Raw genomic sequence first — 22,244 nt, forward strand, 5'->3', positions numbered from 1 at the left:
TTCTAAACCCCTTTACGCTTTATGTTATTCACTGGGCTTTAGCTCACTGCTCATATATATATGTAGGTGTACAGGCACCAGATCGGAGCTAGGAGCGTCAGGGTAACTCCGGTCTTGTCAAGCCAGCCTTTGTGCCTCACTGCGAGGTTCCGAGTTGCCATGCTATGGCTTGGGGGTGTTTTGTTTGTTTTCCCCCGCCTGTCTTCATACTGTCTAACTGTTCTGTATAGACTGAATGTTTACCGTACTGTTATCAAGGGATTAGGTCCCTGTACTGTGTGACTGTAAATTCTGTATAGACTGTACTGTTTGTGTATGTATGATTGCATGAAAAATCTTTTGGCATACAGACTGTCACAGCTCAATGGACACTATTTACTTACTGTATTGGCTTCCGCCAGGCCCTGTACTCTGTTTTACTGTATTACTGTTCTGCAGGCCTTCGGTAATCCCGGATTACTGGCCGGTTACGGTGCTAAACCCATAGGGCCGGGTTTGGGTCGTGACAGTCACCCAGTAACACGGCACCTGGAATGAGATATGGTGTGGCCGGCATCAAATTAATTGGCATTGTTCTTATCTCTCCTTTGTCAACAGATAAAATGAAGGCATTGTACAGTTCTGGTGGAATCTGGAATACGTAAATTTCTTTAGAAGTCAAAATTCCTAAGTTATGTTTAAATCAAATATTGAGTGAAGATTTGTGGATATAACGGAAAAAAGGAAAGGGATAAGTAAAAATAAAATAAAATTAGTTTGCATTTTATTATTCTTTTTTTTTCTTTTTTTTTCTTTCTCTCCATAAATCTCTTTTTAAATTTTTTATCTAAACATGGCCCTAATATAAGACAATAAGTTAAGAAATAGACATTGTAGTTGAAATTTCCAAGTTACGTAGAGGATTTTTTTTTTTTTTTTTTTAAGATGGGGAGTCATGTGGAGGAAATTGATAGAGGAACAATGGCAACAACTGAAAAATGATAAAAACAAGTCACTTTAATCCTTGGACGCACTTGAATGCACAAATTGTTCTTATAAAACAGAGTAATTAATGAAAGCACCAACAAAAAAAATTAAGTTAAAAAAAAATGGTCTCATTAATTTTTTGAGTAATTGGTGTGAAGTGATATTAATCCATAGAAATAAGTCTCTTGTAGCAAAATATATATATATATATATATTTGATCACCGTGATAAAAACAAAAAGAGGAATTAAAATTTCAGTTCCATGTATCGGTCAACGTCCTCGAAGGCATTGTTTGTTATAGTCTCTTCTAAGTTAAAAATTAAAGCATTGTTTAATAATCAGTCTTTTGGCTTATTAAAGTCTTTATTTCATAAGTTGTAAACTGCGCTAAACAGTTTGTCATGCACTCCTAAATAAAGATTAAAAAAAGTTATTAAATTCTTGAATAAACTGAAACAAACAAGGCCCAAAAAAGTTATGCAGTAGATCTATTTTGAAATAACAAACTTAAATCTAGGTTATATAAGAAAAATATAGAACTAAACTGATCGTGTCAATCGAAATTTTGATTTTGGTCAATTTTTTAAAAAAGTATGGTCAATATTATATTTAAGTACTTTTTATATTCTAATTATTTAAATATTAGAAGATAAATGCTACTATATGTGTTTGAAAAAATATCTACATGGGGACATATTTACAAAACTTCCCCCACCAACTCTCTTGATTTATTCTTGCCGGGAGTTCTACAAATTTTGGATTAATTATACTTTTAATTCTTATAATTTGACTTGAGTTTTACTTTGATCTATATTGTTTCAATTTGTGTAGTTTGATCTTTATACTTTAAATCTAGTTTCGGTTTGGTCTTTCCATTTAAGTTGGAGGTTAAAATTAATAATTTTAGAACATTTGTTAGTCTCCTAAAGTATACATCTAGGAGAAATTAATATAAATTTGAACGGAAAAGCCCAATTGAAACTATATTTAAAGTAGAATGACCAAATTGTTCAAATTAAATCGATAAGATCAAAGTAAAATTTGAGTTAAATTATAAGGATGAAAGCTGGTTAAAAGCTGACTTTTTGGTTTTTTTGACTTTTTGTAGCTTTTTTGGCTAAAAAAGCTAACTTTTATGGCTAAAAAGCGAAAAAACTGACTTTGTACTATGTACCCAAAACACCCTCACTCATATAAACTGATAAAACTAAACTGCAATATATTATTGTTTTAGTTCTTTAAGGTTGTATTTGGTTCAAGGATTTAGGAAGGGATTTGAAAAGACAAAAGGAAAAGGTAGATGAAATATGAATAAAATATACATACATTTCACCTAGTTTCATAAACCTTTTCATTTTCTGTTTCTAAATCTCTCTCCAAATTTATGAACTAAACACAACCCAACTAACAAAATCAAAGGATTCAATTAGGTGATAAATTTTCTCAAAATCCCGAATGAACCATTACATCTCTACTCAAAACTAATCCAATGCATAAGGGATATGAAAAATGTTTGATGACCCGAATTTGTGTGGCCTGAATGTGTCAAAACGATATCAGTTTACACTCAAAACGATGTCATTTTGAGCCATTCGAGCCACGAAAATTCGGGCCACCTAACATTGTTGTAAGGGATATATATATATATATATAGCTGAGGAAATGAAGAGGAACAAACTCTAGTTATACATAAAATTCTATAAGAATGAGCTGGCATATTATTAAAAATAAACTCACCTTGGGTGTTTTGTTTTAAAGTAAATGATTCTTATTGAGCCACATCATTCTGTATAAAAATTATGTATAAATTTTATGTATGTATGCGTAATGCTAGAGACCCATATTTTAGATCCATAAATTTGCCCACATGATGTGGCAAGAGTAGGTAACTAATCAAAAGTTGACACCTACCATACTATCTCAATGTGGATTAAATTGTGAGAAGTTTTTGTAGGTTTCAAACATTTTTCTGTTTGTGTATATTACCTGGGGAGCCACCACGGTTTTCAAGTAGGGAGCCATTTCACCATTGGAAATGGAAGGTAGTGTTCCTGGAGTTGGAAAATCAATCAAGCAACGAACCTCAGTACTACTGATAGGATAAAACCACATGATTGTAGGGCCATCCAGAACAAGATTTGCATGGTTTGGGTACGGAAGCTCACACTCCATAATCAAGCCAATAAAATAAGAGATCATATCCACCTGCACCATAAACAGAGGAGGTGTTGTATATGTGAAAATAGTTTTGAAACATGTGTAAAGTGTATTTGAATTGAATTTTAATTATTTTGACGTTGCTGGTCTGTCATAGGTTGGGGCATTCAAAGAAATATGTTAACTTGTAAATTGAATTAAATGGGTCGAAATATGATTTGGTTTCATTTTTTTTTAAAAGAAGGTTTGACTCTAGTTTCAAAAGATTAAAAAACATTTGACATATGAGGAATGATAACAAGTGGATAAAATATTTGACATATTGAGAAAAGATTAAAACTTCACACATTGTTCGGATGGCATGATATAGGGAGAAATGATAACAAGTGGTTAGAGCATCTCCAACTATTGTTGCTATAATGTCATTGTTATTGCTATAATTTGACAATAAATAGTGCTATTTTGTCAAATTATAGCAATGGTGCTCCAATGATCATTTGCTATTTTAGCAAATCTCAACCAATTTTTCCTCCAAATTTGTAGGTGTTGTTTAGATATAGATTTTTTGTGATTTTATTTTTGTTTATTTTTTGTATACCAGTTTGTAAAAAAAATTATATATTTATATTATTCCCAACTAGAAAAATATAAAAAATGAAAAAAAAATTAAAAATTGGAAAAAAAAATTAAATATAATTCACCCCACCAAAAAATATATAATATAATTCACCCCACCAAAAATTTAAATTATACTAAAAATTAGTCAACATTATACATTGCAAAAATAATATTACATTGTTTTGTAGGAAATACTCAAAAATAAAAAACAACATGAAATTTCATTACAAAATAAAAAATGACATTGCAAATTAAGACTAACAATTACATCAAAAATTAAATGATATTGCAAAATTTAAAAATACATTATCTCGTAATTATTCATCAGGAGGTAAGGGAAAATAAAAATTTGGGTTGCTCACATTTGAGGATCACTTGGCGAAAATCTCATTTTTTCGCATTGTGTAATACACTTTCATCTGAGGGTCCACATGAGAAATGTCCATAGTCATTATTATGTGTTCTTCCTTTTTTTATCTCAAAGTCATGTTTTTTCAGCTCAAGTTCTTTTTTTCATCTCGAATTTTTTTTTTTAAAACCAAACAGAGCACGACGGCTGTTTTAAGGGAAAAGTGGGAGATCACAACCGTCCACGTCTAAAATGTTCAATGGTTGAGATGATTCTCTAGAATCATCCAACCCTCTCCTCTCACTTTTATCACACTGAGAATCATCCCTCTCACTCTCCTCAAACCGATCTCTCATCCAACCCTCTCCTCTTACTCTCACTCTCATTTCACTGAGAATCATCCTTCTTACTCTCCTCAAACCGATCTCTCATCACACTGAGAATCATTCAACCCTCTCCTCACTCTCATCACACTGTCTTCCCTATCACTCTCCTCAAACCGATCTTTCTCTCTCATTTTCGCACTATCTTCCCTCTCCTCAAACCGATCTCGCTTTCTCTCTCTGACTCTCGCTCTCTCACTCTCGCACTGTCTTCCCTCTCTTCATCGATCTCTGTATGCTTCAATCTATATAGGCCCCGTTTGGTGTAGCTGTTAAAACAGCTTATAGATTGTAGCTTAACAGATTATAGATTATAACTTTAATCAGAAGTTGTTAATCTGTTTGGTGTAGCTGTTGGATTATAGATTTAAGTTGCTGAGTAGTGTTTGTTAAATAAGCTGTGAAATAGCTTTTTCAATTAATTTTTATTTTTTGTTTGTCTACATTTCTCATAAAAAAAATAATAATAATCTATAGTCCATTTGAGTCTTTTTCTATTTTTAAAAAAATAAAAAATAAAAAAATTTAAGAGTATAACCATAAATTAACATGTCCACAGCAGAAGTTAATAATCAGAAGCAAGGGGTGAGCAGCTTCTCAGAATCAGCTTTTTTAAGTTAAAATAAGCTGTTAGAATCAGAAGTTGTTTGAAATAAGTTTAACCAAACAGTCCAATATAACTTTTTCAAAGCTAAAAGTCATAAGTTGGCTCTGAAAAGCTGAAACAAACACCCCCATACTCTCCTATCTATCTCTCTCTCTCTCGTTCTCCGTCTGTATACATATCATATATATATATATATATATATGCTTTGATTTTTTGCTTATTTTTCTAGTTATTGATGTGGAGGTGATCGCGATTTTTCAAACTCAGGTCTCGCGATGGCTTCAAACCGGATCTTCAAAGAACTCAAGCATCTCCAGATCTTCAAACAACTCAGGTCTATGCTTTCCGATTTTTGGTAATTATTTATTTTGATTTTTGGTTTAATTTTAATTGATTCATCTGATTTTGGTTTGGTTTATTGTCATAAAATTCATCTAATTTTTACACTCCCATTTGCATCGATTGATTTGGTGATAAATAATTAAAAAAAAAAAAATTGATTCTGGATTTGGCAAAAAAAAAAAAAATGATTCTAAAAAATGATTTGGGTTTGATTATGAAAACGAACAAAAAAATGATTCTGAAAAATGATTTGGTGATAAATGATTTTGTGAATTTGGCAAAAAAATTGTATAAATTGGGTTTGATTTTGAATTTGTTGGGTTTTCTACTGTTTCAAATCTGTTTCTTCAACTGAATTTGGTGCCAAAAATCTGTCGATAATTGCTGATTTAGCAAGTTTGGCAGCTGCTATTCAATTTGCCAAATTTGAGAACAAAAATGGCATTTGTTATCTTTGGCAAGTAGAATAGCAGACCATTGGAGACCCTGTTTTTGTTATGCTTGTCAAATTTTAGCTTTGGCAGGTTGAATAGCAGCTCCATTGGAAATGCTCTTAGAAAGAAAACTCATTTTTGATGTTTGGTTTATAAGTTGAGTGGAAAATAGTGAGAAATTGTGAGAAAAGGCAATTATCTTATTAAGCCTATTTAATTTCTTACCAAAAGTGATCAGATTTGGTAAAAAAAAAGTTAATTGATTATAAAATATTTATAATATCAAGACTGCTTTTTAAAATACAAAAGAAGAAAAAAAAAAAAACACACAACCATTTGATTTCTTTTCTCACATAGATAACAGACTATAATTATTATTATTTTATTTTATTTTATTTTTTTCTTCTCACCCTCCAATCCAAACGAGGTAGTAAATAAAAATACTTAATCTGTCATGACCCAAACCCACTCCTATAGGTTTAGCATCGTAACCGGCCAGTAATTCGTGATTACCAAAGGCCTGCTTAACAGTAACAACAATAGTACAGAGTAAGGGGCTGGCGGAAGCCAAACAGTAGATAAGAGATGTCCCATGAGCTGTGGAAATCTAAATGCAAAAAGACTTTTATGAACAAGCCACATTCACAACCAAAACATATATACATATCAGGTGCACATCACATCCAGGTTAGGGACTTAATCCCTTTACCATAACTGTACAGTCAGAGTCTAAACATTCATTACATAACAGAGACAAAAGGGTGAATCTGGAACACCCAAAAAACAGCCTTGGCTTAAGAAGACTCGGAACCTCGAAGTGAGGTACAATGGTTGGCTTGACAAAACATGAGCTTAACTCGATGCTTCTAGCTCCGGTCCGGTGCCTGGACACCTACATACATATATAAACAGTGAGCTAAAGCTGTCATGACCCAAACCTGCCCTTATGGGTTTAGCACCGTAACCGGCCAGTAATCCGAGATTACCGAAGGCCTGCTTAACAGTAAAACAGTAATACAGAGTATAGGGGCTGGCGAAAGTCAAAACAATAATTAAAAGATGTCCAATGAGCTGTGACAGTCTGTATGCAAAAAGACTTTTCATAACATGTTCACATTCAGAACAAAAGCAGTATATACATACATCATTTACAGGCATTTAGGTTAGGGACCAAATCCCCACCATAACAGTACAGTACAAATATCATTCAGTCTATACATAACAGAGACAGATAGGGTGAATCCGAGACATCCCAAAAGCAGCCTTAGCTTGAACAGATCTGGAACCTCGAAGTGAGGCACAAAGGTTGGCCTGACAAAACAAGGGCTTAGCCTGACACTTCTAGCAACGGTCCGGTGCCTGAACACCTACATATATATATGAGCAGTGAGCTAAAGCCTAGTGAATAACATATGCATAAAGAGGTTAAAAATGAATGTCCTTTCAGTATTGAAAACAGTCATTTATCAGTATATCAGTCATTCAGTTTGTGGCTCATATTTCATGCCATAACAGTCATTCAGAAACTATAATAGTCATATGTGGTACATTCAATAGCAAAACAGTACAGTAGGTCTTAACAGACCGAACAGTCAGCTGATGGCCATCATATCAGTAAACAGTAGTGGTTCCAAACATGGGAACCGACAGAGATCTCTGTGACAGTAGCAGTGCAGTACAGTAACAGTAATTTGCTAAGGATGCCACGAATACAGTTCACAAATAGGACAAACATTCATTCAGTAAGAAATATCATTTCAGAAAGCAGTACAGTTGTTCATTCAGAAAATATTCATGATTGAACATATCTTTACAACATTGTTACTCACAGAGCACTGGGCTATAAGCAGCTAGAGCGTCCTCGGATGCCAACCCTACACAGTTACAGAACAAACACACATTAAGCTACACAGTTAGAAAAATAATAACTTAATCCCTAATTTGCCTCGGTGTGGTTCTACATCAATATCCTCATTAAGATGCCTTAAACTAGGCCTAGGAATGCCTAGGATGGAATGAGGATGCAAAGATGCACTTTAAAACACTTTTCAAAATTTTGCTGAAACAGGGTCTCGCTCGAGCGTGGGTTTCCCCGCTCGAGCGGACATGCAGACAAAAGAGCCCCGCTCGAGCGTGACTTACTCCGCTCGAGCGGACTGCAAAAGTACTGGATGGGTGAAATTCATGCTCGATGGGTGCTCGACCTCCGCTCGAGCGTGAGACACAAGTCCTCGCTCGAGCGTACATTCCCCCGCTCGAGCAGACTGTAAACACATGCAAAGTACTGGATACACGCATTTCCTGCTCGAGCGTCACTTTTCCCGCTCGAGCGGACTGCATGAACTCAATGTGTACGCTCGAGCGTGGAGTTTCTCGCTCGACTGTAAGTCCAAAATCTGGAATTTCCAGATTTGAACCTCAAGCTCAAAACTCAACTTTAAAGCATCAAATTCGATCCTTTTGGGCTAATTTTCTGGAAAACACTTGTAAACTCATAATATGATATGTTTCAAAGATCAATTTGAGAAATCCAAGCCCAAAGGTAGTTCAATTAAACACAATTTCAAAGAAGTTTTCATGAACATGAAAAACATATGACATGCATGAATTCTAGTGAATTCTAATGCCTCAAAACATGATCCAAAGCAAGATTAAACTCAAAACCAAGATGAACTCATGGACTAGAACAAGAATGTAAACTGGCATGCAAGATTTCATGAAAATCAACTTCAAAATGCAAGAATATGTACATGCATGCATGATCCAAGCTTCAATTCAACAATTTAAGCCATAATTTGGCTCTAAACTCCAACAATCCTCTAAACCATGCAAGAACCAACTCAAAACAAGGGTCTCGCTCGAGCGTGGCTTTCTCCGCTCGAGCGAGCTTACCAAAACAGAGAGGTCACTTGAGTGTAGACTTCCTTGCTCGAGCGGTTTGCAAAAACATGAAAAGTACTAGTTGCTGACATTCTTCGCCCGATGCTCCCTCGATGCTCGCTCGAGCGTGAGACACAATTCTTCGCTCGAGCGTAGGTCTCTTCGCTCGAGCGTGAGTCTGCACACGCAAAAACCTGAGAGCTTGCAATCTACGCTCGAGCCAACATTCCGTCGCTCGAGCGGAGCTCTGAACACAAAGGTGGTCACTCGAGCGTGTAATCTTTCGCTCGAGCGTGGAAGCCAAAATCTGGGTTTTCCAGATTTACTCCCAAGTCTCAAACCAAGCATTAAACATATCAAAACTCAATCTTTTGGGCCAATTTTCTGAAAAACACTTGGAAACCCATAATACAACATGCTTTGAAGATCATTTCACAAAATCAAAGCCCAAAGGTAAGCCAATTGAACACCAATTTCAAAGAAACTTGAAGAACAATGCAAGAACATAACATGCATGAGTTCCCATGGACTCTAATGCTCCAAAACATGATCAAATGCAAGATTGAACTCTAAAACATGGTGAATTCGTGAACCACAACTCAAATATGAACATGCATGTGAGGATTTCATGGAAAGCAACCTCAAAATTCTATGATATAGACATGCATGCCTGGAATCACTCTCAAATCAATATTTTAAGCCAATTCTTGACTCAAATCACCAATTTTCCATGAACCATGCAAGAAACAACTTAATTTCACAATTACAAGAATGAATTTCCTACCTTAAGTTTTGAATTCCAAGTATGATAGCTCAATGTACAATTCTCCTCCAAATCTTCTAAGTTCAAGCAAAATCTAGGTGAATTCAACCTTTTTCTCCTACTCTCCCTCTCTCATACGGTTTGGTCTCTTGAGGATGAAAGATGATAGTGCCAAACTTATGAATCAAGACTAAACAAATGGTCTAGAATTAGCCCACTCAATGGCACAAATGCAAATAACTCAAGTTGATGTAATTTAACTTTATCTATTCTAATTTAATCATTCCAAATTGAATTTTGATTAAACCTACCATAAAATCACATAAATCCTAATTAGCATATAACACTAATCAATTTCTGACTTGGGCGCCGATAAGGCTTTCAATTCGCAGTCCCAAAATAAAACATGAATAGATCATTCAGTAACAGACAGATAGAAATGCATTTAAGACAACACACTCATGTAATCAATTTAGGATTTCATCTTAATTAATTACTTATCATGCTTAATCACAATTTAACGCTAATCAGAGGTGAGGGCTGTCACATAATCAAACAGTTCATGTTTTGTTATTTTAATAAGGGTAAATTACACTAATCTACCTTAAAGTTTAATGAAATTGCAGAAACCTTCTCTAAGATTTCCGAAATGACTTAAACCTCCATTGAGATTTAATTTTCAATTACACTGACCTCCTCTGAGATTTAATGAAATTGCTGAAATGACAGAAACCACCCTTGAGATTTAGTTCTTAACACACTAACCTCTCATGAGGTTTAGTGAAATGGTAGAAATTTTGAAATGGCATAAACTTCCCATTAGAAAGAAAATAAAAATTTTATTTTTTTATTTTTTGTAATTGGACACAATTTTAAAGGGTAAATTGAAATATAATTAAATTATTTGATAATGTCAACATTTTCATTATTTTTTTACAATAAAGTAACATAAGAGAGAATCTACAATAAAAAAACTAAACTTCAAGAGAGATTTACGTCATTTCAGAAATCTTAGAGAGGTTTCGACAATTTCATTAAATCTCAAGGGGAAGTCAATGTAATTGAAAACTAAATTTTAAGAAAGTTTCTGTCAGTTCAGAAATCTTAGGGGATGTTTTTATATTTCATTAAACCTCATGGGATGTTAATGCATTTAAAAGTTGAACCTCAAGGAAGATTTGAGTTATTTTGAAATCTCATTAAATTTTAAGGAAGGTAAGTATAATTTATCCTTTTAATAATTATATGGTATTACAAGGGTACTAACTCTTCTTCATTGAGTTGTTTGAGAACTTTGATGAACCTTCATTCATCTTATTTAAAAGCACTTAGTTTATCTCTGTACAAAAATATATGTTTGTAGTTTTTTTTTTTTTTTTTTCACTATTTATATCATTTTTGCACTTTTTTATAGTATTAAAAATTAAATTTTTTATAGTAATTATTGTATAATTTAAAGAGTTTGGAGATTATTCAAAAAAAATTGTAAGTATATTTATGAAATGTTGGAATTCTTGTATAGGTTGAATTAATTTATATTGAACTAGATCGTATATATATAGTGATGATTTTTTGTTCACTATTTATATCATTTTTGCACTTCTTTATGGTATTAAAAATTAAAATTTTTATAGTAATTATTGTATAATATAAAGAGTTTGGAGATTATTCAATAAAATTGTAAGTATATTTATGAAATTTTAGAATTCTTGTATAGATTGAATTAATTTATATTGAACTAGATAGCATAGATATAGTGATGAATTTTCTAGTCTAGAACAGTTCTTATTTGGATCGAAAAGTTTCACAGTTCAATTTATTTCCTAAATTTCTAGAACCTAAAGAACTTGTTTGTTCTTGATTTATCTCAAAATCGAATCAATTTGGTCCATGAACACCCTTACCCATAGAGTTGTCACTGACATGACTTTTCAAAATTTACTTTGGCCCTAGTTTGGAAAAAATATTATGTAGAACAGTGACTTTCATGGTTCAATTTCTTAATGAAAAATGATTAAGACCCCCTTTCCCCCACCCCCTTTGACCCCGTCTCTTTCTTGATTGGCCAATTTTTCTTTTTTTTTTTCTTTTTCTTTTTTTTCTTCTTCTCCAATCACCACCCGCCACGTGTGTGTGGGGGTGGTGGGAGTTGGTGATTGAGGGGGTCTCAATCACAACCCTTTCTTAATTTATCTCATAACTAAACCGAACTGGTACAAGAGCACCCTACTTACGGAGCTGTTATTAACATGACTCCTCAAAAATTACACCATTTGAGGTGACATCACCAACAAATAGAAAATCCTAAATGAATTAGATGGGCATTTGTTTTCTTCCATTAACCTAACAATATAATTTACAATTTTCCCTTTACGTTTATAAATATTTTGAAATTTTGAAAATAAAATCTCATTTATTGTCTATTTCTATATCTTTAAAAAAATGTAAGTAATTCTCTAAATTCTAGTAAACAGAAGAAAAAAAATATTTTAACTTATTTTGAAACTAATTTTCATTCATTCCTCTCTCCTAACTCCAAATTATTTGTTATGCCTTCAGCCCTTTTAAAATAAATTTATGCCATCATTCCTGTCTCATCCTCTCTAGTCACCACCCACTCTTCGCTTATTATCACTGTTGCCTCTATGTAATTACAAGGACACAATATTAGATATTATGAAAATTATTTCACGAAAATAATCATCAAAGATTTTTGACATTAAATTTATACATGCAATACGTTACAATGTGTAATATAAGGATGAAAAATCTTTTATGACCATTTTCATAAAATATTTTTCATAATACCTAACATTTTTCTTTTATTTTTTAGATGAATAATAATAGATGATGTAAATGTTTTGTCACCTTTGGTTTGCAAAGAAAGCGTCGGAGATTTGAGAAACAACCATCACAGACAATAGTGAGGGGAGCATATGATCTAAATAGCTGACCAGTCTGGGTCTTGTATTCCACTCCTTTAATTGTCCCTCTCTCTTCAATCAGGGATGTTACTGTACCTTGCTCCATTTTTACACTGAGGATGTAAAATATCAAAGGACAATAAATATATATACATATATATATATATATATTTGAATATTTAAAAAGTTCACTAAATATACAAAAATAAGAAGAAAAAAAATTGAACAAACTCAAAAAAATTTATTGGAAAACTCAAAATCAAATTGATTTTTTTTTTATTTTAAATTTTGGGTAAATTACAAATACACCCCTTGAAGTTTACTTAAAATACAGATTGCCCCCTGTGGTTTAAAAAATTACAATTATCCCCTTATTAAAATTTTTTATTTAACAGAATTAACTAAAAAAATAAAATTCATAATTGCTCTCCTATACAATAATAAAACTATCTAAATTATTAATTAAAACATATTTTTAACATCATTAAAAACTATTAATTGACTTAATGATTTATTAATAAAAGAGGTGATTTGTTATGAAATTAGAAATCTCAATGGGTGGAATATAATTTTTAAAACCAAGGAAGCGATTTGTATTTTAATCAAATCTCAGGAGAATGTTTATAATTTACCCTTAAATTTTCTACCAAAAATTAATTTTTAATAATTTTTTTCCCCTAGAAAACAGATTCTGAAAACTCAATCAAAAAAGACAAAGTGAGGTTGGTCATGTTTTTTTTTTTCATGAATAAAAAAATGTGTTTGACGAATTGTTTTTGGCAAATTTTTTTTTAAAACATTTCAATTTTGTGTCCAAAAGCATAAAAACAAAAGTGGAAGACAAATTTCTTTTTTTTCGTATTTTTAGAAAAATAAAAATACAACTAAATAGTAAAATTCAACTGAGATTTAAGTTATGTAGATTTGAGTTAATCTAAAATTCTTTGTAAATAGTAATAACAGTTCTACCATCATTGGTTAAGAAGCACAAATACCAACGTGTATTGTGACATAGACACTACCACCAAATTTTTAAAGGGAAAATTATAAAATAAAAATAAAAAAATCTATTATTTTAATAAATAAATATTGAATTTTTAATTTTATTAATTTAAATTTTTAAATTTTTATTTATTTTAAATTTAAACTATTTTTTATTCTCGTTAAGTAAAATTGATGAAAACGAGTATTTTAGTTATTAAATTCAATGAAAAATGATATTTTAGATATACATATATTAAATTTAATGACTAAAATACTTCTTTTTCGTCAGTTTACTTAACGAGAAAATATGAATGTGTTAGATTGAAACAATTCAAAAGATTAAGATTTAAATTGATAAAATAAAAAAAATCAGGATTTATTTTATTATAAGGCTCAAACTCTCCCAAGAACCCACTCGGGTGACAGCACAAATGGTTGATAGAACGAACTTTTCAAACTTGGGCAAATCGTATCCAATGTCAGAAGTGTGGCTTCGAATCCCCGCCTTTGTGCGAGTCTGTGGCTTACCGCTACATGATTAAGTGGTCCTACATTGTAGCAACCACCTAAGGGTGATCTCTAGGGCCTCAGCTCCTTATAAGATCTAATCCTAGAAATTACCCCTTTATGATTAGGTCTTTTGAACCCTTCTAAGGTTATTTTTTTTGTTTTTTATTTTTTGTAATTATCCTTTCTTTTTTTATTTAAATAATTGGATATATTTGATTGTGTGGCACTTTTAAAAAAGTGTAAAGTTAATTATACTTTAGACTCTTACATTTTTATCTTAATCTCACCTTGATCCTTTTACTTTTAATGTAATAGTCAATTCTTTACACTTTAAGTCAACTTGCAATATCTTTCCATCTATCTACTATTAATAAGGTTAGCAGATTTGGTCATTTGAGCTAAATGTGACATTTCTTTGTCTCAATAGTGTTCCTACACTTTCATCAAAATCTCACTATAATCCATATACTTTCACTAAAATTCAATTTTGGCTCTTTCACTTTTAATTTTCGTCAACCTCATTAACAGTAAATGCACAAAAAACTTAACTTAAAATATAGGAAGTTAATTCCCACAATTGAAATGAAGGAACCAAAACGACAATACGATGAAGGTACAGAAGTGTTAACTATAATTAATCCAAAATGTATGTATGTACATATCTCAATGGACAAATTATAATAACAGTTCCTATAATTTGAGACTTGTGTCATTTTGGTCCCTGATCTTTCAATTGTTATATATTTGACCTTAAATTTTGAAACTCATTCCAAATAAAGACAGTTGAAAACATTATTACTCTATTTGAAGGGCAAAGTCATCATACAACTTATTTTGTGTTGGTTAACTTATATGTTGTTTGAATATAATGGTTTTTTTTTTTTAATGAATAATGTTGAAACTTTTTTCTTTATAAAGTTCTGTTTGGTTTGATTTTCAGAATCTGTTTTTAGAAAAAATTTCTAAGAAATTAAAAATTAAATTGGTGAAAAAAAATTAAAAACACATCATTTTTATATAATTTTATTTTTTGGGAGGGTAGAAATAATTTTTAAAAATATTTTTTTTATATATTTATTTTCGTTAAATTAATTTTTATTTTTTCAAAAGTCAAACATAGTGACAACTTTGATATCATTATTAAACCAATCATTAAATCAAAAAATCCAAAATTAAAAACATTTTGTATATTAAAATATTGACTATACATTAAAAGCCTAATAACCATTCATTCCATGATAACTATTTAAAAATATATGTAATAACAAATGCAACTATCTATTACATGATAGCTATCTAAAAATATCAACAAAAACAACCATCCATTACATAATCATCATCCAAACACATACTAAAAATTAATTTGGTAAAAAAATTAAAAAATAAATAAAAATGTAAAAGATTTATCATTTTTATATAATTTTATCCTTGATGAGTAGAAATAATTTTTAAAAATTTAAAAATAATTTTTGACATTTGTTTTTATCAAATTAGTTTATATTTTATTAAATTAATGACTTTACTTTTGAAATGAAGTACCAATGTTTTCAATTGTTCTTATTTGAAACGAGATTCAAAATTTAAGATCAAATTTATCACAATTAAAAAATTAAAGATCAAAATGATATAAATTCTAAATAACAGGACCGTTAATATAATTTACCCTGTCTCAAATAAAGAATGGGTTAATGCAAAAACAAAAGAAGAGTAGTACTTGGGGAGAGATGCAGCTTTCTGGCGCATCCTTTGTACAAAACGCCCATGGTGGAAGCCTCTCCCAGCCGCCTCTGAGTGAGATTTTTTGAGGGTATAATAAGGCAATCTTATAAGGCAGCCTCTCCCAGCCGCCTCCGAGTGAGATTTTTTGAGGGCATATCCTGTAAATCCGGATCCTCCGTCGCCCTTTCCTGTGGCCCAACTCTGTCGCCCTCCAAAACGACGTCGTTTTGGAGGTTTTATTTTTTTTTTCACTGTGATGAAGCCAAACTGAACCAAAAACTTCTTCTTCTCACTGATAACTCTCTCTCTCTCTCTCTCTCTCTCAAAACACTTAATTGATTATTTCACACAAAACAACAAAAAAAAACCCACCTAAGAGCAAAACAAATTTCAAAGTGAGAAGAAATTGGAAATTGGAAATCTGAACCATTTTCAAATCTGAACCAATTTCTGAGAAATTGGAAACTCTCAACCAATTTACAAAGTTTAGCTTCATATACAATTTCAAACTCATCAATATTTGAAAACAATTTCATATATATATATATATATATATGTATATGTATACATATATGTGAGAGAGAGAGAGAGAGAGATATGGATAACAGAGGAAGAGCCCTCTCAAACCCAACATTGCAGACTCATGAAGTTTAAAATTTGAAAACATTTATTTGGGATATATACATATATTTGAAAACAAATATCCCCTCACCTCAGATTCGGAAAATTCAGATTTTTTTTTTGGGATATATACATATATTTCTATTAATGGACAACAAAAGCAAATCCCTCATCCTAAGAGAGAGAAATTTTCTGGGCATTTTCTTTCCAGACTAGAGAACCCCAGAAAATTTTGCATTTTTTTTAATGTCAAGAACAAAATTTTCTGGAGGAGCTTCTCGGCGATGAGGAGCCACCGCTCCGCCTCCGCTCTGTTGCTGCTGATGCCGCCGTGAGGGTCCATTTCTGGGTCGATGATTGTAATGAGGAGAGAGAGAGAGAGTTATCAGTGAGAGAGAGAGAGTTATCAGTAAGAAAAAGACAAGAAGAAGAAAAGAAAAGAAAAAAAACCCTATCGTTTTGGAGGGCGATAGGGTTGAGTCGCAGGAAAAGGCGACGGAGAATCTGGATTCATCCCAATACCTTCTGGGCATCAATCTCATTCAGACAATCTGCAGTGATTTTCATGTTTTTTTTTTTTCTTTTCAATGTTATTAACCAATCTCTCAAAACATATATATTAAGATAAATTACATTTTATACTTGTATTTTATATTAAATTTTCACTTTGGTCCATTTTTTAAAGATTACTTATACTTAGCACCCTAGATTTCCACCAAAATCTCAATTTGATTCTTTCACTTTCAATTGTAATAGTCAATTCTTTACACTTTTAGTCAAGTTACAATCGTCTTTTCGTACATTTGTTGTTAATAAGATTGATAAAACTTATCATCTGAAACATATATGACATTTTTCTCGTCTCATTAGCATCAATATAGTTTTACTAAAATTACAATTTAGTCCACACACTTTTAATTTCCTTTAGCCTAAATAACGATAGATAGATGAAATGGTGAGATTGCAATTTGACTTAAAATGTAAAAGGTTAACTGTAACAATTGAAAGTAAAGGGACCAAAGTACGACTTTGGTTAAAGTGTAGGGATACTAACTGTAATTTACCTACTACTATTAGCTCCCACGTTATTTCTTAGGACCCCGTCCCTTTTTTTTCTATTACCATTTTACCGCAACACAAAGTCCCCATTGTATCCCATCCCTAACCTCTCAACCCTAACCATAACCCTAGCTCCAACTACCTCTGTCCACCCTTCTCTAGCAACTCTCGTCATATCTTGCCCCTCTCCAGTACTGATCACCACCTTTTAACTCTTTTTAGTCTCTTCACCAATCACCGATGCTACCACTACGAGCCTACCCTCGTCATTTTTTACCAACCCAACCCTGCCATCATTGTCCCTCCCTCCGTTGCTACGAACACACCTCTTTTCTCATTTCTCTTTCTTTCTTTTTATTCATTTTCATCGCCTTTTTATTCTTCTCCACAATCTATAAACCCTAGATCTATGGTTTTAAGATCGCAAAAACCCTACCCTTAGATCTACAATTTTTGTGGTGCAAAAAAAGAAGAAGAAGAAAAAGAAAATGAAGATGAGGAAAATGGATCACAACAATAGCATTGAAAGAACAAGAAGGAGAAAAGAAAGTGTGGTAGTGATAATGAAAGAAGAATAATAAGAAGAAGAAAATGGAAGGAAAGGCTATCAGAAAGAAAAATGAGGTTTGATGAAGGTCACTTGAGGAGGATAAAAAGGGTTAGGATAGGGTCGTCGAAGGGGGAAGAAGGTAGGGTAAGGTTGCCAAAGGTGAGGGTGGGGTTGCCATAGTTAACTGTAGTAGTGGGAGTGAAATGGAATAAAGGGAATTATGGTGGACGCTCAAAAAAAAAAAGAAAAAAGGAAGCAATGGTGGGGTATGGATATCTAGGGGTGTAAATCTGGCCCGACCCGGCCAAGCCTATGTCGGGCCTTGCGGGCTCTCGCCAAAGTTTGGGCCGGGTTGGACCGATCCACAGGCCAAAAAATTAGGCCTAGAGATATTCGAGCCTTGGACGGGCCAGCTTAGTGAGCCTGGGCTTGGCCTCGGGCTTGACCATTTTTTTTTATTTTTTTAAATTTTTTCGACCAAAATTTTATTATTTTCTACAAACACCGAGACTCGGGCAGGCCGGGCCTCGGATCGGGCTTTAAGCGGGCCTTAAACGGGTCGATGGGCTAGGCCACGGGCCGGGCTGGGCTGGGCTGGGCTTCAAAATGATGGCCTAGGCCCAAGGGCTTGGGTTGGGCTTGAGCCCGGGCCTAAGCGGACCGGGCTCACCCCGGAAAGGGGACGGGGTTCAGGTCGCCCACAGGTTGCGGGCTATTTTTACACTCCTATGGATATCCAAAGAAATGGGGGGTTCCTAAGAACTAATGTGGGGGCTAATAGCAGCACTATTTTCTAAGGAAAATGTTCTAGACCACTAATCCAAGAGCTAGGAATGGCAACGGGCTGGGCCGGGGCGGGGCAGGGCAGGGGATCACACTCCCCGTCCCCGATCCCCGATGGTGGAAACTTCCCCATCCCTAGCCCCGATTCCCGATGGGGAACCTATCACCGCCCCTGCCCCTCGCCCCTAACAGGGATTGGGTTTCCCCGACCCCAAAACTCCCCGGCCAAAAAAAAAAAAAAAATCAACTCCAAAAAATACAAGAACTCATCAACTACAACATCAACATCATTGACAACAACAACAACATCATCTTCATCATCTAACACATTAAGCAGATCTGAGCTTCGCTGATCAAAAAAAAAAAAAAAAAAAAAACAGATCTGAGCTTCATCATCTAACACATCATCTTACATATTAGATCATCAACAACAGATCTAAGCTTATTTATAAAAATAAAAAAAAAAGCAGATGTGAGCTCAACAACATCTTCATCTTCATCTTCATTATTTTCCAAATCTGAAGAACAAAAGCAAAAATCAAAGAGAGAGAGAGAGAGAGTAACTAGTGAGGAAGAGATACCGTGAGAGAGAGGAGAGGAGAGGAGATACCGTGAGAGAGCGGAGAGAGCAACAACTGTCGTATGTGTGAGAGAGAGTGGGAGGATCGGCGATGAGGGAGCACAGCAACGGTGAGGGAGAAGCGTCAGTGAGAGAGAGGAGAAAGCAGCAGCGGTCGTCTTGTCTCTGTGTGTTGAGTATGAGTGAGTGTGTAATGTTTTAGGTCTGGTTTATATATATATATATATAGGGGTAAAATTGTAATTTTACTTCAGGGAACAAACCGAGTCGGGGGCGGGGACGGGGGCGGGGGCGGGCCGGGTACAAGGCTTGGACACCTATCCCCGTCCCCGGCCTGAAATTGATCAGGGATTGATTTTTTAATACCATCCCCATTCCGTCGGGGATATTTTTCGGGGAAAAACAACTTAATTCAGGGTCAGGGGATCGGGTCCCCGTCGGGCCGGGTTCAAATTGCCATCTCTACCAAGAGCTCTAATAGAACTAATATTGGTGTGGGTCCCACATGATATGATGTTTTGGCCTTGTATCTTTTTTTTTATATATAATTATTTTCCAGCTCCTTAGAATTGTTAGTGTTCCAAAATTAGTAATACCAATCACTGCTCATTTTCTAATTATAGCAATCAACTCACACTTCCGATTAATTAAGTTGACATGTAACCCTTTTATTAATTTGTTAAATTAGTTAACAAAAATTGTCATGTGACCATCATATGAGCCATTTTCAAAATAAAAATAATAGTTTATTCACATTTAAATTATTTTTTTTTGTCTATTTCTTTAATTGTATTTTCTCTTTCTATGATATTTTAAAACCCTTCCTCGCCACCGATTACTCCCCTACCCCTTCACCATTCATGTCCATTGCCCAACTCTTCCCACCATTCCACGCTTTCCCTAAAAGTGTGGGAGAGTGGCAAAGAAGAAGTGGTCAATGGTGGTGGGTTACCCATGACTTTGTGTTACAGTAATAGGCTCTTCAACCTATGAAGCGCGGGTACTCTAAAAATACTATCGTACGAGTACCGAGTACTTACCGGGTGCGGGTACGCATATCGGTACGGCGGTACGTGTACCGGGTACGGCAAAAGAGGGTCCGATACGTTTGGTTCATTCGGGTACGACGTGGGTACGCCATGGGTACGGTAGGGCCAATTTTTTTTTTAAACTCTTTTTTGTGCCCTTGCAGATCAACAATTATTATTATTTTTTTTTTGTGCCTTTGCAGATCAGTAATTTTGATGTTTCTCTGCTATCTTGTCTGTCTGTATGAATTGTATAAGCATATCAGCAAATGATTTTGATGTTTTTAAAAAGTAATTTGAACCAAAAATATTAATAAGGCCTATAAATGGTAGTTATGTGTATGACTATGCGTTATACTTTTGCTTCAGATCCTCTTAGAATTTCTTTATAAAATCTTTAATCATACCAAACTTTAAAAGTTTATACACAAAACATTAAAAATTGATACTGTATTAGTTGATTAATAGTGGTTGGGAATGATGCAATTTTATGTATCATGCAAATTGCAATTGACAACCTGTCCCAATTGAGAATTTTTTTTCCTTTACTGTTGGCAATTAACTTTAAATCTTTCTTTGGTCTCCTGTTATTTCTTTGGTCTCACTCTATAAAAATAGCAAATTGATGAGCAAAAAGAAAGATTTTAAAAATAAATTATGATCACAAATTCACAATGCATAACATGTCAAAGTTAGAGATTTCACAGATATTATTTTTAACGTTTAATAGTTTTAAATTATAGAAAAATGAGTAGTTCTCTTTTTAGTTTTGATATTTAATTTTAATTTATAGGTTGGATCCTTTAACCATGATTATATTTATATAAAAAAGATATCAGCGTACCGCAACTGTACCCGTATCATACTTTTTTTAAAATTTTACCGAATCAACGTACCCACACTTGTACCCATACCGTACACGTACCCGCACCCGCACCCGCACCCGCACCCGCACCCGCACCCGTGCTTCCTTGTCTTCAACCCTCAAAACAGATGTTGTGGGTTTGAGCCTCATGTCAGTGAGGCACTAAGGGGAAATCCCTTTTCCCTTTTCCTTTAGTGTTGAATTTTAACGAGTGACAAAAAAAAATGGTGGTGGGTTTAGAAAAATTAATAAAGAGATAGTATTGTGGGGAAAGAAAAAAAAAATTAAAAATTACATTTTTACCCCAAAAATGACTCACGTGAGGGTCGCATGATAATTTTTGTTAGTGAATTTAATACCACACTAATGTAAGGATCACATTAAAACTTGACAAAAAAATGTAAAAACGTAATTATTACGATTGAAAAATGAGAGAGCAAAGTGTAATTAGGTAAAATGTAGGAATGCAAAAACATAATTTACCCTATCAACAATAGGATTGTTTGTTGAGTTTGCCTGCTTACCCTGAAGCCCTAATTCAATCAGTTTATGATAACCTCCTGGCTGTAGCAGTTCACCAGCAATCCTGTTAGGCTCTGAAAGGTTTCTTTCTATCAGATGCACTTGGAGTCCATCCTGATTTTAGAAGCACAAAACAAAGGGTCCAAGATCAATCCTAAAAGCTTAGCCAAGATGGAATTAAGTACTTTGGATCATCTCCAATAATTCATTTGATAAAATTCTAATTATTGCTAAATTGCTATAATTTAGTAATGTTGCTCTAACGGTGTTTTTGCTACATTTTCTTTCTTTATTCACAGCCATTGAATCGTGAATTTTTATCTTTAATCACAACCACTCATTATCATCCCTTTTTCTCTCTATTTAATGTGTTGGCAAATTTTACTTATAGCTATTCCTTGTACCAAATATAGCACGTTACTTTGTTTGGTTGTATTTTTCGAAAAATACTTTTCTGTAAATTTTACTTTTTTATTTTTCATGTTTTTTTTTTGTTTTTACTGAATTTTTTTAATATTTTAAGCATTTTTTTTTTTACTTTTTAGACATACCTAACATAAATATACCTAAAAAGTAAAAAAATTGTGAAAAAAACCTTT

At 33.4% G+C, this 22,244-nt stretch overlaps 1 protein-coding gene across 1 annotated transcript in view; it reads right to left on the reverse strand.

The window, feature by feature from the left end:
- The window catches only part of LOC114259457 (squalene monooxygenase SE1), a 284,070-nt gene extending 262,122 nt beyond the window's left edge, over window positions 1-21,948 (reverse strand). Inside the window, exons 1-7 of the mRNA XM_082900778.1 lie at window positions 21,910-21,948; window positions 21,648-21,759; window positions 16,781-16,809; window positions 15,633-15,766; window positions 12,369-12,537; window positions 2,954-3,172; window positions 514-631 (exon numbers count right to left, since the gene is read on the reverse strand). Of these exons, the coding sequence (XP_082756904.1) occupies window positions 514-631; window positions 2,954-3,172; window positions 12,369-12,537; window positions 15,633-15,766; window positions 16,781-16,809; window positions 21,648-21,759; window positions 21,910-21,948 (820 nt within the window). The remainder of the gene's footprint in view (window positions 1-513; window positions 632-2,953; window positions 3,173-12,368; window positions 12,538-15,632; window positions 15,767-16,780; window positions 16,810-21,647; window positions 21,760-21,909) is intronic.
- Between the last annotated feature and the right edge of the window lie 296 nt (window positions 21,949-22,244).

The sequence above is a fragment of the Camellia sinensis genome, chromosome 13, assembly GCF_055761805.1.
Source record: "Camellia sinensis isolate YWXY chromosome 13, ASM5576180v1, whole genome shotgun sequence".
Classification (NCBI taxonomy): domain Eukaryota; kingdom Viridiplantae; phylum Streptophyta; class Magnoliopsida; order Ericales; family Theaceae; genus Camellia; species Camellia sinensis.